This window comes from Megascapheus bottae, chromosome 7 (genome assembly GCF_031878675.1).
Source record: "Megascapheus bottae isolate mThoBot1 chromosome 7, mThoBot2.hap1, whole genome shotgun sequence".
NCBI lineage: Eukaryota > Metazoa > Chordata > Mammalia > Rodentia > Geomyidae > Megascapheus > Megascapheus bottae.
The window spans coordinates 63,479,822-63,498,500 of NC_143515.1; the positions used below are offsets into that span (position 1 = coordinate 63,479,822).

At 40.0% G+C, this 18,679-nt stretch overlaps 1 protein-coding gene across 7 annotated transcripts in view; it reads right to left on the reverse strand.

Annotated features, from left to right (window-relative positions):
• Nucleotides 1-5,518: 5,518 nt before the first annotated feature.
• The window catches only part of Lclat1 (lysocardiolipin acyltransferase 1), a 126,955-nt gene continuing 113,794 nt past the window's right edge, over nucleotides 5,519-18,679 (reverse strand). For all 7 annotated transcript variants that reach the window (XM_090337211.1, XM_090337210.1, XM_090337214.1 and 4 more), the window contains one exon: nucleotides 5,519-7,733. In XM_090337211.1, coding sequence (XP_090193337.1) covers nucleotides 7,231-7,733 — 503 coding nt within the window. In that variant the 3' untranslated portion in view covers nucleotides 5,519-7,230. The remainder of the gene's footprint in view (nucleotides 7,734-18,679) is intronic.

Genomic DNA, 18,679 nt, shown 5'->3' on the forward strand with positions numbered 1-18,679 from the left:
AGGTTTCTTATTTTCAAGTATGTTATTACAAATATATTTATAGCCCTACATGCTAGTAAACATACCTTGAAAATATTTGTCACAATAAACATTCATAGATATAACCCACACACAGACTTTAGCGTCTGAGTACGTTTTTAAGAGTATAAAGAGGGCCCAGAATCATATTTTATCCTAGAATACTCTAGATTTTTCTTTTCTAGAATGTTTTTTTTTTTTTTTTTTTTTGCCAGTTGGGGCTTGGACTCAGGGCCTGAGCACTGTCCTTGGGCTTTCTCAAGTCTAGAGCTCTACCACTTGAGCCTCATGACCACTTCTGGCTTTTCTTTTCTATGTATGTAGTACCGAGGAATTGAACCTGGGTCTTTGTGCATGCTAGGCAAGCATTCTACCACTAGACCAAACTCCCGGCCCCTTTTCTAGAGTGTTTTGATGAAGAAAGATATACCAGTTTAAAAAAGAACTACCAAGACATGAGAAAGGGTATCAATGTATGTGAAGTAATGCACCTTCTATGTGGTGAATATAATGTAACCCTTCTATTAATTACAATAAAATATATGAAAAAAAAACAAACAAAAAACCAAAGAACTATTTCCCATCACCTTCAAATCCTATGGGTAGTGTTGAAAAAATAAGTATTATGGGCTGGGAGTTTGGCCTAGTGGTAGAGTGCTTGCCTAGCATGCACAAAGACCCGGGTTCGATTCCTCAGTACCACATATGTAGCAAAAAGCCAGAAGTGGTGCTGTGGCTCAAGTGGTAGAGCTCTAGCATTGAGAAAAATCCAGGGACTGCTCAGGCCCTGAGCCCAAGCCCAGGACTGGCAAAAAAAAAAAAGTACTATTAGGAAACCGTGTGCAAACCCCTACCCCACAGCAGAACCTGCCCTCTGCCACCCCTACCCCATCACAGAGCCCATTCTGGGTCTTCATTGGAATTGTTTTTACTTGGGCTTTATTAAAGATGTTCTGCTTAGTGCCAGGAAAACAGGCTCCCAATCTCTGGGTGACTTCCACAAAAATAAACATCGAAGGGCTTCCTGGAATAATACATATCAGTAAAAGCGGAACACTTCACACACTGTGGAAATAATAGGGATTCCAAAAATAAGCTTGATTCTTTGTAAGTTCCTGAAAATGACAGTACATTTTAAAACTGCTGATAATGAAGTTAAGGCTTTGAAGGGGAGGTGATGCAAATATAATTGTCAAGTTGTCCTTGAAGACCAAGCATAGGAGGTTAAGTTTCAGCCAGGAGGAGAAGCCTTCCTTTGGCATTCTTGTCTGGAGAGAAGAGCAGTAGTTTGTGCTGATGAATCATCAGGTATTCCAGCCCTCAGATTTAAGAAGCCAGTGACAAAGTTATGGATTTCAGGCTATTTTATGGTTCATGTATGCCAGGTGTGTATGGAGGGCAGAAAACAATCAGATCCAATTTGAGAGGTAGAACAGAAGCCTTCAGAGAAGCTGGCTGGGCTCTGACTCAGGGCTGTATGGAGAGGTGTTGGTAGGACTTCTCACAGACCAGGAGCTCAGAACCATTCCTTAGGATCAGCATTCTCCAGCATGATATACTGAGAAATCATCACAAGATTTCTAAACCTGCCTGTTTCACTCTGGAAGTGGCATGGGGCTGGGTGCTGGCCACCCCAGGTGATTTCCATTTGAAACAAGGATCACAATTCAAAAGCAGATTTTCTCAGGTCTCCTACTGCCACCAGATACATCCACAGGGAAGATCTACATCCTTGTTTAAAAAAGTGACTAAGAACTCCATGAAAATGTGTGCATTAAAACAGCGTGGGGCTCTTCTAAGGGCAGCCCTGTGGCTGCTCAGGTGTATAACCATAGAACTAGTCTTTTGTCACTGTTTCCCAAGCACCCTCCTTAGAAGGACCAAAGCTCACTTCTTATCCTGATGACTTTCCTGGGTAAGATACAAGCTGGTCCTCAGAGCAGCCAGCCTTCCACTCATGGGTAGCCTCAATGCAGATGACATCATTTTCAGAGGAAGAGGTGGGCGGGAGGCCTTGTTGGCTCTTCTGCTCTTCTATTCAGAGTGATCTCATGCTTCCTCAAAGCCCAGTGCCCGTCAGTCATCTGGCTGAAGGCCCAACATCACCTTTTTCCCTGTGCACCTAAATGCTGACAGACCATTCTTGGCCCTGGGCCACTCCCTGCACACACAGGGGCCAACGTGGGGCAGTGAATCTGCAACTCCATTCCTTGGCAGGTGCTGGCCACCAACGGTCATTTCCCAGTTGAAATTTCAGTCTTCTAGAATGAGAAGTTGGAGGGAAGTTGGATTCTTTCTTCAGTCATGGAATGCTGTCTCAGTCAGTAAAGGACATAAATGGCTGTGCTTAGTGGGTTGTGCTCATTCATCGTTTCACAGTGACTTCTCTGAACTATGCTGTCACTGTCTTTGACATTTATTTAGCGCTGGGGCAGTGGACAGAGGTCACTGAGTGGATATCTTCTGCCCTCTAGTTGTATTTGGGAAGCCACCAGTACTGCCTGCATCCAACTTTCCATACGAGAGCCAGGACTGCTCCTTAGAGCAGGATATCCTCTCTTATTTAGTCTCTGCTTTTTCTGTGTAGTTGACTGCACTCTGGAAGGTGGTGTTTCATAAACATTTTGTTTTTGTTATTATTTTGAAAGTTCAGGTAAACAGACATGTATGGAAGGCCAAGAATAAAGTTTGTAGTTGGCTTCCTTCCAGTTCCAATTGCATACGTAGTAAAAGGTTAATATTTACTGAATGAAATCAACTCATGTATCAGCCAAGGCTCCCAGAACATCTAAGATAGAATGCTCATCTTATCCATGGGGACCAGAGCCTAGAGATCAGAAGCTCTCAAGTCTTATCAGTCCTGGAAGAGCCAGGCACAATGACTGGGGAGATGACAGGTGTATGACACCATACCCAACCCATATCTACATCTGAATGGATTTACCTTCTTAAAGGTAGCTTAGGTATGCATTGATCTCTTTTTTCTTTTTTTTTTTAACATAACATAATCACAAGCTTAGTTACTGATAAGACTTTTGTGGTCATTCAGCCATTCAGCATTGATTCTTAATAACATTCTGATTTTTGTCTTAAAATGCATCTTTCTCTCACTCCCAGTCCCCACTGGTTCAAGGGAACAAGCTCCAACGCTGGCTCCACAGGGTGGAGTAACTCAGGGATGTGACCCACAGCATATTTCTGGGCAAGTGATTAGTTCAGGAAGGAACACTGAGGTTTGAACCCAGATGACATACATCTTGTTCTCATGTAGGTTTTGGGAATCAAGTCCACACAGGCAGTAGTTTAAAAATATTTGGGAACAAAGTGTTCTGTACATGTGCATATTAATTGCTATGTCCATGGCTGGTATTTGAGGTACTTTCAAATGCTCAAGGTCTTGATATGATTCATCCATGAAAACAATACAGAAGACGAGTAGGTGACTAGAGATCCTATTCTTTCTCCCTCCCCCTGCCTCTCTCTCTCTCTCTTCCTGAATGTTATTTAGTTGTCCTACAAGACCTCACCTAGTCTTTGGGACATCACATGCTCCCCTAAGAGCAACGCTTTCACATAAAATGCTCACAGAGAACTGAAGACAAAAGTGAGCATTAGGTCATACAATAGGTTCTGCGATGTTCTTGCGTCTTTTGCCAAGGACATTTTTATGTACTTGTCAGGTTTTGGTCCAAGACTTAACTTTTGGAGTTATATTTCCAAATAGTGAGGTAAGAGAGAAGACACGCCTCTAAGAGCTGGCATTCACCCCTATGGAATGACCCAACTGTCCTGAGGAAAATCTGTTCTGATGACACAGGGCCCTGAATTTCACTGTGTCCCTGGAGTCCTAAGCTGCCAGCTTTTCCTTAATATCACATAGGGCAAGGCTGCACTATGTAGGAACCAAGCAGCACAAGATTCTGTCATCCTGGTAAAAAGAGGAATGTAACACATATTGTCACCTCTATTTTGTTCATTTCATTTTATTTTGGATGTATATTACAGATAACTCAAAACATACCAGTGGATACTGAAAACTAAGGCCATTCTGTGAGTTCTATTTAAAACTTGGTGTTCTCCACATCATAATCTCTTTAAAAATGTAATATAAAAACCAAGACTGCTGCGAAGAATTTAAGGTAAGTACAAGACAACGTTAGGGCCAGACCTAATCTGAAACACATAGTGTGGCAAAACCACTCTCATGTACAGTATAAACAACTCTAAGGCAACTGCTACCTTAGCATGGAGCTCTCTACTCACATTGGAATACAGTAGTGTTTACCAACCATCAAGTGGTATTCACAGACCATTTTCCTCCCAGTGAGTTGCACAGGGAAATTTAACCTAAGAAACACACTTACAGAACTCTTGGAACAAGAAAAAGAAAAGGACCCGTAACTAAGGCACTGAAAGCACATCATTTATATAAAGAAATGTAAACAATTTAACACCAACAGGCTCTCTCCATTACTCTTTATTATAAGAGTGCACGGGGTTATTATTGTTGTTGGGCCAGCGTGAAGACTGGGTGACATGGAAATGTTTGTCTGCAGAATTCAGTCTTGGCTATAAAGTTGCAATTCTTGACACAGTGCTGTTAAAATAACTAATCTCAAAGTGATTTTTAAGTGGAAGCTGTTATTCCTCTCGAATCTACGTTTTGAAAGCATAGTAAGGAAGATTTTATTGGCAGTCTTAAATGATAGGCTCTTTCAAATATTTATCTAGTAAGTTTTTAATCTCCTACCAAGCTCTTCGGCCTTGGCTTGTTTCATCAAAGATGTCTGGGGGAAGAACTGTCACCTAGCCAGTGCCCCTCCTTCTGGGTTCATATTTTAAACAACTGGTTCACGTTATAAATAAACCATAGTTGGTATACTTAAAACCTTTCAGAATGGTAAATTTGGCAACTAGACAAGTGGCACTGCAAACATTTCAAAGTCTACTGAGTTCACAGTTAGAGGGCTGAGCAGGCCCAGGGCACAGACCTGTGGTAGCCAGACACACAGCTGCTCTGAGCTCAGGGCAATGGATGGAAGTGTGGCAGGGAGTGTTTTTGAGGCCTGTCATAGTTATTGAGGTTTCCTGAATTTATACTAGACATTTAAGATAGTCCTAGGCTCTAAATCATTAGCTATCGTTCTTTTAGCTTTTTTTTTTTTTAAGAAACAGTTTAAAACACAGCTAAATGTTGAAGAAAGTATGAATAATTAATAATTAATAAAATATATAATTTAAAATGCCATACTGAAAAGCAATTTAAAAAGGAGACCTTTTTGTGTTTTGAAGGTATTTATAATTCAGTAGAGTGTTTATATTCCTGTTTTAGAGCTTTATATTTATGAATTTTTGGTAGGTAAAATTTATCTTACCTTAAGCATGTTTTACGAGAAAAGAGATTTTCCAGTTAGAAGGCTCTAGTGTCAGAGGATACACAAGCCTATGGGAGTTCTACTTCGCCTATGAGCATATGTAGTCTGCAGGGAGGGGAGCTATCTACCTGCGTGGTAGGATGTGGCTCTTCTCTTTTACCGGGGACAAGCATAGGTGAAACTGTTTCCATGTTGAAATACAATCCAAGGACATCTAACAGAAACAAAAGGTTCTTTCATTAAGGGAAGGAAAAATAGTTGCTTCTTTTAACTTCAAGTCTACAAAGTTAAACAACTCATTTGGGATATGCATACTCATTAGTCAGTCTCTGGCAGGATTAAAATCAGCGTGAAAGGAGCAGTAGTAAACCAGGACATTTCACTACAGTAACTAGTTAATACTCTTTCTCAATAAAAACAGCTTTCTGCAAGACAAGTGCTTTCTCAGATAACCTGTGAGGTCCAGCTCCTGTGTAATTTACCTTTCGTGACCATGCATGATTCACCTGCTGGGTAAAAATCACTGCCAAGCAAAAATGAGATGTCACAAAAGAGAAAGCATTCATGCCCAAAGAGCACATAAAGCAGGAAGTGACCTTAGAGGCTGGATCAACACAGGAGTAAAGAAAGCTGACAGACCTGCCAACAGCTATTGACTTGCAATTGCCTTTTAAGGCTTCAATGGAGTGGAAACAATAACAACCCTTTCTGTAGCCCAGAAGGATCATGGTGGTCCAGAGTGGACTTAAATATTACTCTTGAGAGAGTTCTAAAAGGAGATGCTGTGCTTTCATTGAAAGGGGTTCATTTTGTATTTTAAAACTAAAGTTCATCAGGGGTACAGGACTGACTAATTTAGGATATAACCATTACTGCCGTTTGTAGGCATTTTTGTTGTTTTAGTGGTAGAAGCTGGAAGCCCATGCACATGTAGAAAATGCAATAAACTTTCCTTTTTTGGTAACTTTTAAAGAAATGTTTCACAAGACAGTTTCTGTTCACAGAGACAGAATGTTCCTCAAACTGTGCCTGTAAAAAAGTATGTTACTGCATTGTACCATTTTTAATGGAGACAACATGACACCTGGCAACAAGTTGTAGGAAGCCAGCTCAGTACATGCAGGACTGACTGGAAGGGAGACCGTTAAGCTGAATTCCCACTTTTTAAAATGCAAACGAGGGTTTCCAAGTGGAGAGCCTGTGGTTGCTCCCTGAGACGTGTGCAGGCAGGTGATCTCCAGATGGGGAAGGGCACAGGTGGTCTTCTGACTGCCTGCTCAGTACAACACACTGGGAGGAACAATGCGCTTCCTAGCAAACTGGACATCACTTTAGGTGATTAGTTAAGTTCCAGTTTCTGACACAAAGACAGAGTGGGTTTAAGGATGAGGGCAGTGCCCAACAAGGGAATCTGGGCATCACTAGCCCGGGCACCTGGGGGTAGGTGCTCACCTCAGGGGGTGAGTTGGGCAGTCAAGTATCGCATGTGGTGGGCCAGTGCTCCTGAGTTCAGACTCCGACCCTGGGAGTCAGTCAGGAAACAGGGCTGGATCATTTGGAAATCTGTGTGTACCTTGTCTATTAACAGTTTGGTGATTGTTTAATAATATTCTGGCCCAATCGATTCCTGCTATATATGCAGCATTGAAATTACATTCAGAGATTTAAAAAAAAGTAGTAATATTTTCTTCACAAAATTAAGTGCAAAATATCTTGAACAAATAATAGTGATAGTAAGAAACATTTGATAGACATGCAAAACTGTATCTCGGTTTACAAAGGGCTAGAACTACTTCCAAAATATCCCAATGGTTTTTACATTGTGAACCTAACCCTCTTACTCATTTTTCTTTGAATTTAAATGTGGCTGTTTTCGTAAAAGACGATAACATGCAAGTTCGATCATTTCCAGTCCACCAAATATTCGCTCTTGCAGCACAAAGAAAACAATGAATACTATGAAATACCACCTAACAAAAGTATAGTAATATATGAGCAGGCACATTGCAGGGCTGAACAGGGTCCAATAGAGTATAGAAAGCAACTTGACCACAAGGACCCTGAGCTCAGACTTGCAAGGTGGAATCACACTCTGTCCAGTGAATTGAAAGTTTTTCTCCCCTTGGTAGAAGGAGCGCAGCCTCTCTTCCTTCTCCTCCCACCGCTTGTGGCACCAAAGCTGAAGGTCCTCCTTGGATGTAGGCAGGGTGTCTACTGGGTACCGATGCACGTGAAAATGAATTTCCTTGGGGAAGTTCCCACACAGAAGGTGCTTCTCTGTTTGAGGAATGTTGTAAGGGTATGCCACAGTGATATCATGGATAGCATCAAGGTTCTTACCTAGGTTCAGAAAAGAGAAAAAATATCTTGGCTTTAATGAGGACCAACTGGATGGAAAATGCTGATTCACACTGCCAGGTAGAACCAGGAACACTGACAAATCAGGACAGAGTGAACTACCTACTGAACAAATAAAGGCAATAAAAACACTGTATTGCCCAGGAACTTGGGTCATCTTTAGTTATTTTTTATACTTGCTAATTACTGTGAAGACCTTTAGAAAGAAATCTTAATTCCAGAAACAATAATCTGCCAACATAGAACTAAATGGATCAGTACAAAGTCAGCTTTGAGATACACATTCAGGCACATAGTCCTGTTCCGCCCATAGGATTTGCTACCTCGATACTTTTTACCAACATACTCATCTCTCTCATCTTTAACTCAAATTACTCTAACTACCAGAAATAATACTTCAGGATCAGATGTGAATAGTCAGGATTACAAGAAAGCTTTCACTAAAAGAACAAAAAGCAAAAAACAAAACTTTTAAGAAAGAAGCCACAAGAAGACTCTGACTTGAGACACCATTCTCTATAATGATTTTACTAGGGGTTGTTTTCAGCAGTCCTGTGTCAGACTGTTTCTAGATACAATGAGAAGACAGTCCCCACTTTCCCCCCCCCTCAGGATATTCCCAACATGGTCATGGAGAGAGGCACATTTAAGGCCCCTTATAGTCCCTGGGGACACAGAGGGGATTTCAGAAGGAAGGGCTGACTAGGCAGGTGAAGCAGCAGCAGAGAGCACAGTGGTAGAGGCACGGAAGGCAAGCTAAGGGCATAAAAGCCCTTCTGATGTCAGACCAGATGGTGAAGAGTCACAGCAGGACTTGAAAGTGACAATGAAGCTTAACTGGAGGCAGTGAAAACAACTGCGTGGTGTGACTAGGGGTAAAGCTAGAAGGCAGAAGTAGATGGCTCGAAGGAAGAACTGATTTCTCATGGCAGGCAAATGGATGTTAACAGGCTAGAAGGAGTTAATTTAGCTGATTTTTCCTCTGGACAGTGAGTAGGGCTGTTGTGATAAGCATTGGTATGAAGTTAAACCTCTAAGGGATCAAAGGGATCTCTTAATTAAATGCTGAACACAAGGGATAGAGAAGGTTAGGATATTGCCTTAAAGAACACAGTATGTGGCTAGGAGTTTGGCCTAGTGGTAGAGTGCTTGCCTAACATGCACAAAGAATCTGGGTTAGATTCCTCCATACCACAGACATAGAAAAGCCAGAAGTGGTGCTGTGGTTCAAGTGATACAGCCCTAGCCTTGAGGAGTGCTCAGGTCCTGAGTTCAAGCTCCAGAACAGGTAAGGTTTCTTTTGGAACATTTGATACTTCAGTTACTTCCTAAAGCCAGCACTCTTGGGACAGCCATACTTACTTGGGCCCCAAAAGAAGAGCAAAGCAATTGCTTAATATTTCAAATCCTGATTTTTATTCTTAAGACTGAAACTAAGTAAATTTGAATATTGTACTCATGTTAAAGAAATCAAAAGAGGTTTAATAGTAAGACTGACTTTTACAAATGGTTTATCTAGAAGGCTAAATCTCCATGCATGTTATGAGCTCCTTATCATCAGAAGAGCCCGACTCAATATGAAAAGCTCATTGCTAATGGGAGACAGCAAGAACCTTATGAATTGTATATTTAAAAATCAAAGAACTGAAAGAAGCTTTTGTGCACTCTAAATGCATGTTAGCATGATGAAGTTCTGCCTCTGCTGGCTGAAGTATCAGATCTAGCTGCATAAAGCTCACAGAATTATGCAAATGTAGTTTTCAACCCACTGATCTTTTCATATAACTTGCAACATTTGAATTTTCCTCATTCCATAACCAAATACATGTAGAACATGCAAAATTATAATTTATTTTATATTTCATTTTTATACTTGATTCCAAAAATTGAGATGCAAATTACAAATTTATTTTCTATTCCTATTTTATATCTAAATCCATAAATTTAATGACATACATGGGAGAGTTAGATACGTAGCCTGTCATATAACATGTCTTTCTGTGTTCAAATAAAATGCTTAGTGCTGATTTTTAGTCATTGTTTTTCAGATCAGAAAACCAAAATCAATTTCATCATAAGAGGAAAGAAGTTGGATTTAGAAACTAAGCAATCATTCACTGTTCTAGAGGTGCTGACATACAACTGAACATGGCTAATAATAACACATAAATTGGCTGAAGTCTGTATGCTCTGAAGAATAGTCTTGGACTAATTCAGACATATGTAGTCTAAAACTATCAATAAATAAGACCCCTTTCACCTGAAAGAAACAAAGTATGTATGAGCCACTTAAAACCAACTAGCACTAAGATTCAAACAGTGTCAACTACTTTTTAGAGAAATCTACTGTTTCCTATTTGGAATGTCATTCACTTTTCCTTTGGCTTAAAGTTGACTTGGTGGAGTCAGACAGCCCCATTCCTATCTCTTACCAGTACCTCAACATGGGCTTGTTCACCACACGCCTGCCTCATTCTGTGGGTTGGTGATTACCTGGAATAAGGATTTTAAAGTGTTTAGGGAATGGCCTGACACTAAAAGTACATGTTCTGGGGCTTGTTGGGTACTGGCATCGTTCTCTATGGGAATAATCAAACCTCCCCACCTTTTTTGGCCAGTCCTGGGGCTTGAACTCTGGGCCTGGGCACTTTGCTTGGGTTTTCTCAAGGCTAGCACTTTACACCACTTGAGGCACAGCACCACTTCTGGCTTTTTCTCTGTACGTGGTACTGAGTAATTAAACCCAGGGCTTTGTGCATGCCAGGAAAGCATTCTACCACTAGGCTACATTCCTGGTCCCTGTAATCACCTTTAAAAGCTTAGGTGAGTTTAAGTGTAGGCTGCTACTCTCACCTCACTTCTTTCTCTAGAGTCCCTCATCCTTTGATAGAAATGCCAAATCTGTTACATGGTTTATTATTTAATCATCAGTCCCCTCCTCTCTCATGGTACAGAAGCACGGCTGTTGGGAGGACTGACCTAATTTATCTCCTCACATACATTTCTTTCCATCTCTACCTCTCTACTCATACCTTAGACATTTTAACTAAGCACAGATGTTCCATCTGACCTTGGCACTGGGAGTAGAAGTTGATGATCTGTGCTGTCTGCCTGCCCCTTCTTGTAATTTAAAGTAAGGGAAAGGGGACACTTAATCTTTTTCTAAGAATAAACCATGCTGGACTTAAAAAAATCATTCTTCAGACAGAACAAAATGAAAAATGGAATCTTTATGAACAATCTTGCTCAGCTTACCTGAATTTGCTTCTATATAGACAGCTTTAGAGACACAGTTCCACATCTCCATTGTAAATAGGCTGAGCATTAGTGTTTTATAAGTGTGTGAATCTTTTTAGTGTTGTGTGTCTCCTTTCCAATAAGCATTGGTATTCTGGATCTTAAAACTAAGTTTAAATTCTCCAGATAGAATGGAAATATTTGACATGTTCCATAGTTTAACGACACTGGTGCATTAACAGATTGTCAAAGGCAAGATCTGAGGTGAAGCCCATCAGTCCTTCCAAGCCTTCTTCATGAAGGCTTTCTAGAGAAATCCAACCTGTGTCCAGTCACTCTAGAAAAACAGGTCAGCCTAGAAGGCAAAAGGAGAATGAGGAGACATAGTTCTAGAGAGTTCTAGTTTTAACCAGATTTCCCCTCTTTCCTCCCACCCCCTACAGGCATCTTCAATTCTGGGCTGTCGTGGCTCAGGAGCCACTTCCTGCTAGCTCCTCTACCAGTGACTGCTGGTGCATCTCAAGTCTGGAGTTCTGGGTTCTGGGTCTCAGTCTAATACATTTGGCCCTCTGTGGACACCACAGGCACTTTCTATTTCCTCAGCTGTTCCTATCCTTCTGCTTTCCCACTTGCCTAAACAGGACTCTGGGAAGTTAGGGAGAAGTCAGGGACCTGCAGGGTGTATGGCCCCTGATGACTGGAGGAGGTATCTACAGTGCTATTCTTCTGGATCTGCAGTAGATGGTGTTTGGACCCTGTAGTTTTGATCAAGCACAGTTAAAAAGAAAAAAAAAAAAGACACTTTGAAACTCCTGCACGTGTTATGCTGGTTAGATGAAGTTTTAGGTAGAAGCTGGGCAGCTTCATGGGAAAAATGAGTCATGAATTCACAGTTCAATACTGAACTCTATGCATACTGAGCATTGGCTAGTTATCTGATGAGACAAATCAAATATTTAACCTCTACGAATCTGATTAAGGAAAAAAACACAAATTAGATTATGGATAGTATATAATCAAATGTAAGTACATAGGAGCAGAAAGGATAATAAGAATGTGAACATGCATGTTATCAAGTATAGACAAGATTTTCATATTATATATATACAAACTACAGATTGACATGTGTACATAAAGATTTGCTTGATAAATATTTACATTAAAGTTAAAATAATGACAAATATTAAATTTAGATAATTTGGATAGTAGAAATTAAAACTATTTCTACGTAATGAGTACAAAGGATACAAATATTAATTATATAGGCATATCAACCTTGTACCTATACTCAAGTACAATGAATGGTTCTCAATTTCAGGAACCTTCACATAAGAAAAAACAGATAGCAATTAACAGAATAGAATGCCATGATATACTATGAAGGAAAAGAAGCAAGTGTTTTATTTCCAAACTGCTTTTACTGCAGAAAGATTGTTGTCACTTAGATTAGTACAACACGAACCTGAGTCCTGTATTACTGAAGACAAGGACTTTTTAGCCTGTATTTCAAAAACTCATAAATTTCTTTTTTCTATTACCATTCTTTAAAAAAAAGGGCACGACCAAGATGGGGGGGGAGGGAGGGTAATGGGACCAAGACATGTGAAGGGTAGTGGGGACCAAGACACAGCACAACCATGTTCATTGCAGCATTATTTAGCATAGCTAAGATATGAAACCAATTCAAATGTCCCTCAGTAGATGAGTGGATCAAGAAGATGGGATATTTATACACAATGGAATCAGAAAGAATGCCATCACCACACTTGTAAGGAAATGGAAATATGGAAAAAAATCCTATTAAATGAAGTAAGCTAGACCCAAAGAAATGTAGGCGAATGAGGGAATACGGTTTCACTCATTTGTAATAATTAGTACACATCTAGGATTCTTCCAGCACAGGAGAATTGTTGTGATTGTTGTGGTTATTGTTCTTAATGTACTATGTGAAGTTATTTCTTCTCTCTTTCTTCCCCATATAGTTAATGTCATGTTGTTACTATGTCTGACTTTGTTACCTGGTATTTTGTATATATGTTTATTTGTGTATTTGAAATAGGAAAGGGAAGGGGAAAAACAAGATGATTGGGAATGATTGGAGGAGGGAAAGTGGATAAATACATGAGAAGTGGTGTTAATATTCAAGAAGTAATGTCCCCACTATCTGACGAATGTAACTGTAACCTTTTTGTATGTTACCCTGACAATAAAATACAATTTTAAAAATTCAAAAAAAAAGGGCACACTAAAATAACACTGAAAGTAGACAGTTAAAATTCAGTGTGAGAATGCAGTGACAACTACACTTTGTCTTACTGATGGATTCAACAAATTTGTTTAGATGCTGCCAAAACCCCTGGAACAGGAATGGACAAAAGATTAAAGGATTAGATGTGTCAGTACACACAGAATCAACTAATTTCTGGTCTCTGAAATAAAAGCGAATAGGGATAGCAACATTACATTCTCCATGCTCTGAGGGGAGGATTGAAGATGAGAAATCATGAGCTTAGACATTATTGAGTCCCAACTATGTATGAGCCATGCATTACTCATTCAGCATGTAGTCTATGAAGCGCTTACTCATGTGCCAGACACAGCTTGTAGACATGTGGGCACACTGGTGAACAAAAGAAAGAGTCCTGCCTTTGTGAAGTTCATCAGAGCACTCGGTCACAGTGGAGTATTTTAACAACCCTTGAGTTATCATCTCTGTTAAAATAGTGTAGAAATGAAGTCAAAGACAAACACAGTCTCTTGAAAATCACAGTTAGCTGGCAGCAGTTTTGTTTGACTCTAAAGCCTTTCCACGATGCTATTCTACTTTCTCACAGCTGAATATTAAGAACAAGAGCTTTTACATCCAGTCAGTAATTTAACCTCTTGGCACCTTACTAATATTTCAGAAACACACACACACACACACACACACACACACGCACACACACGCGCACACACACGCACGCGCGCGCGAAGGTATCTGTGGACCTCTTTGTAAAGGCAGTCTCATACTTGCTAGTCAGACACTCCTCCATATGAATCTTATCTCTAGCTATTTTGTGTTTGTTATTTTCAAGGTAGGATTTCATTTTATGTCCAGGCTAGCATGGGCTACAATTCTCCTACATGTACCTCTCATAGCTGGGCTAACAGGTGTCTGGAGCCCTGCTTTTGGATGAGATGGTGTCTTTCAAACTTTTTATGCCTGAGCTGGTCTGGCCTCTCCCAAATAGCTAGGATTACAGGCTTTTCAAGTTGGTTATACCCTTACACACAATTACTTTCATTTTATAAATTTCTTTTTATAGTTCACTCCTAATAAATAGGTCCTATTAAACCAGAAGGTAGGTTCTACCGTCCATTTTGTGAAAGCCAACTCTAGCAAAATAAATATTTATAATCTTGTAAATTCAAACTATAGATACATACATACAACACAATCGCATATAAACAGCATGACATAAACCTGTAAAAATATGCACAAGGCAAAGTATAACATTACTACCCTACTATCTTTGTTGTGTATGTGATTCTGCCTGTAAGCAAGAGTTCTTGTTTTGTTCTTTTTTCTTTGAAAGGAATCATATATTTGGCTAAGGAAGGGTTATTGTTGACTCTCTTCAGTATACAATTAGCAAGGAGAAGGTAAATGCCTCTGGCTCCAATTTTGTCTTCTTTTTAACATGGCTCCAGCACTGGGAACAAGACTGGTCCCAAAATAGTGTCAAAGGCTTACATATTACCATCTGGCCTACTGTTTTCCGTCACCCAGAAATCAGAATGCCCATTCAGTACTAATGGGAAGGAATTTAATTTTGGGGGAGAAGGATCAACAAAGATGATCTTACCATGGCTTCGGGCATTCCAAATTACAGCCTATTAATCCCAAATACCCCTTCATTTATGAAGGAAATGTGAGGACACATCTGGGCCTGGTAATGCCTGTTCTGAAGACTTGTTTCCCATTGCTTCCCCTCACTGTTACCTGATGATGCAATCCTCCCTCACAGTCAGATTAAAAATTCCATTAAGAACATATTTTATGGCCTTTGTACTGCCTAATAGAAAGTCATAATTCATTTATCCTTACCTTTGTTCTTTACAGGGCTTATTAAACAAAGAGATGTGGTGGTAAGGAATGTGGATCAATACTGAGACTATTTCAAATTTCAAATAGTAAATTCTTGAATGTGGGTCTCCTGTACATTGACTTTTCCATTATGCCATGTGCTACTACTGTGATGAGCACACTGAGTACTGTTATTTCTTTTCTTCTAAGAAAAGGTTACATGTAGCTCAATTGTAGGACAAAAGTCTCTGGTTCTTCCAAGAAGATATTTTTTAGTGCATGGGATATCTTTTAAATTTAAAGAATAAAGTGAGGGGCCAGGAACTTGGCCTAGTGGTTAAAGTGCTTGCCTAGCAAGCACGAAGACCCGGGTTCGATTCTTTGGTACCACATATATAGAAAAAGCTGGAAGTGGTGCTGAGGCTCAAGTGGTAGAGTTCTAGCCTTGAGAAAGTCCAAGGATAGTGCTCAGGCCCTGAGCTCAAGCCCAGGACTGGCAAATAAATAAATAAATAAATAAATAAAATAATAAAGTGAGCCGGGTGCTGGTGGCTCACGTCTGTAATCCTAGCTACTCAGGAGGCTGAGATCTGCGGATCTTGGCTTAACGCCAGCCCAGGAACATAAGTCTATGAGACTCTCTTCTCCAATTAACCACCAGAAAACCAGAAGTGGCACCGTGGCTCAAGTGGCAGACTGTTAGCCTTGAGCTGAACAGAGCTTATGGACAGCAGCCAGGCCAGAGTTCAGGCCTTATTTCCAAAAGATATGTTTCAAAGACTGGAGTAGACATATATTTGGTAACTTGTGGCCCAAACAAGACAGATTTTCTTCCTTTTTCCTTGTTTTCCTTCCCTTTCTTATTTCAAATATAGAGGCTAACATTATACTAGATTATAAAACAACAAAAGTACTCCAAAAGCCACTCGATTAGGCTATTTTATTTTGGTGTCAGTACTGGGGCTTGAACTTAGGGCCTCTGCACTCTTGCTCTGCTTTTTTCGCTTATGGCTGGTGTTCTAGCACTTGAGCCAAGCTTCCAGTTGGGCTTTTTGCTGGTTAGTTGGAGATATGAGTTTCCTGGAATTATCTACCTGGTCTGGCTTTTGAACTAAAATTTTCAAATCTCAGCATCCTAAGTAGCTACAGTGACAGGTTTGAGCCATAGGCACCTGTGTAGGCTGACTCGTAATGGGCAATTTCATTTTTGTGGATTATCTGTGAGGATAATCCACAGGAAGTAAAGAGGAAAAGCACTTTCATCTAGGACTAACTCCTTTGAACTTGCATCTGTCTGCTTTTGCCATGCTCGGGTACCTTGAACACACACATGCCTTCTCAGTTTGATGACTGGAATGTAGGATATGAAGGTGCCACAGACCCAGCGAATAGCTTGTAGATGATCATCAGCACTAGAACTTGGCAAAGGCTCAAAGCCTTGTTGATACTTTAATTTCAGACCTTGGCTTTCAAAACTATGAGAAACATTTTTTTTAGTGTTTTAAGCCACCAAGCATGTAGTAATTAGTTATGGCAGCTTAGGAAGATAATATAGTATATGTTTTTAAATACTAAATATGAAGGATTTCATTTTTTTGGTGATCATGATTTTAGGGAAGAAATATTCTAAATTTTTATGGTAGTTTTGAGCTATATAATGGTAATTTTGAGACTAAAGAACAAGATTATTTGATTATCAGCAATAGTTCTATACAAACTGGAGGTTCTGTTTACCCAGTCTATCTGATCAGGTATGGTGTAGGTTCTTAGTACATACGGAGCTGCTCTGTTATGGCAGAAATGCTCCTTAGCAATGAGGAAGAGAGGCGATGGTCTCAAATGTCAGAGGTTTCAGAGGTAATTTAGGAATGAAAAAAAATCACCTGAGGACCTAGGTGAGTTTCAGTCCAATTCCTATTTAGTTTATATGGTCAGGATCAAGGAATCAGCCTCCCCGCCTCCTTTTGTGGATCATGGGGCTTGAACTTTTGAACTGGTCTGGGCATTGTCCCTGAGCTCTTCAGCTCAAGGCTACCAACTTACCCTTGAGCCTTGAGTCAAGCCCCACGTCCATTTTCTAGAGGTTAGAGATAAGGGTTTCGGGTCTTTTTGTGCCAGACTGGCTTTGAACCTTAATCCTCACATCTCAGCCTCCTGAGTAGCTACGGATTACAGGCATGAGCCACCATACTTGGTGGAATCTGCCTTTTAACAAACACATCAGGAGATATTATCTGCTACCGAGGATTTGAAGGGTCAATCAGGGAGAACATTGTGGATAATTCTAAACACAGAAGACCACAAAGAATTGTGTTTATCTCTGGACAGGAATAAAACTGTTCTTTGCTTATTTCTTCTCTAAGGTATAGACTTACAAAAAAAACAACCTCTGGGGAGATTAAGTGAGATTACAATCAATGAATGATCAATGAATGTTGCATATTCAACTTATTTTCAAGTGTATTCAAGAAGAAAATTATTTGAGGGTCTAAATTCCCAGGGCAGTATAATATATTCAGTTGTAACTTCTAGCTTTATAGGCTGTGTCCATACAATGTATGACCTCATAAGTTTAGTACTATTTTGGAATATGGGGGGTGTGATTTTGATAACTATGGAACAGGACTGGGAAGACAGAATACCAAAAGAAGAGAAGGCAAAGATAAGATCTTTTGATATTGCAATTTTTCCCAAAGATCCTGGTAGCTTCTAAGATTAGCTTTGAAAATCATTTCATGTGGTTTCTGGCATGTTACAAACCCAGGCTAGATTGGCCTCCCTACCTTTAATGCAGCCCAGTGTCCTTTAAACACTGGGAAACAACAGGAATGAAAAACAAACAAAAAACAGGTATATGAGTGAAGTGTCCTTTCTGCTGGTCCCAGAACTCCTAGTAAAATTTCAACAAGGGACTAGGATAACTCTGAAGTCTTTTATGTGTCCTGCCTGGTTCCATGATGTATCAAAATTAGAGCACCTAAAAGATTCTTATTTTTTTCCATTCATACCCATTTTCTGGGTGAACAAATACGTATTTGTTCAAATTTGTATCTTTAGTATTTCCTCTCATTTCTAGACTCACATATTTGGTGACTAATTTCACATTTTCTCTTGGCCTCTTTGTAAGTATCTCAAAAAATAACATGACTGAACTTTGTCCTGGTCTTCCCCCCACCCCCCAAATCTGTGCTTCCCACAGTCTTTGTCTCAGTTACTAGCTATTCTTGCTCCAATCAGGACAACAACCTTGAAGTCACCCTGGTGTCTTGTCCTTCTCTTATACCCACATCCAACCCTTCTGAAAACCTTACTGGTTTCAACTAAAATATATTCAGAATCCAGCCACTTATTACTTGCCAGTTTATTTCCAGTCACTTCCCGCACAGGTACAACTGATACCGTCAAGCTTCTGACCTCCTGCAATCCTCTGGAGTGCAACTGTTTCTAAAAGACTGCTAGTGTAGATGGGCCATCTGGCTGTCTGAGATGGTAAAGTTTCAGAACATACGTTGTGAAGTCACAGTGTCATGTATGCAGTTACCAATTTGGGGAACTAATTTATAATCTTAGAGTATCTACAAAGCTTCACAGGTCAGGAAGGTGGTAATGTATTCAACGTGGG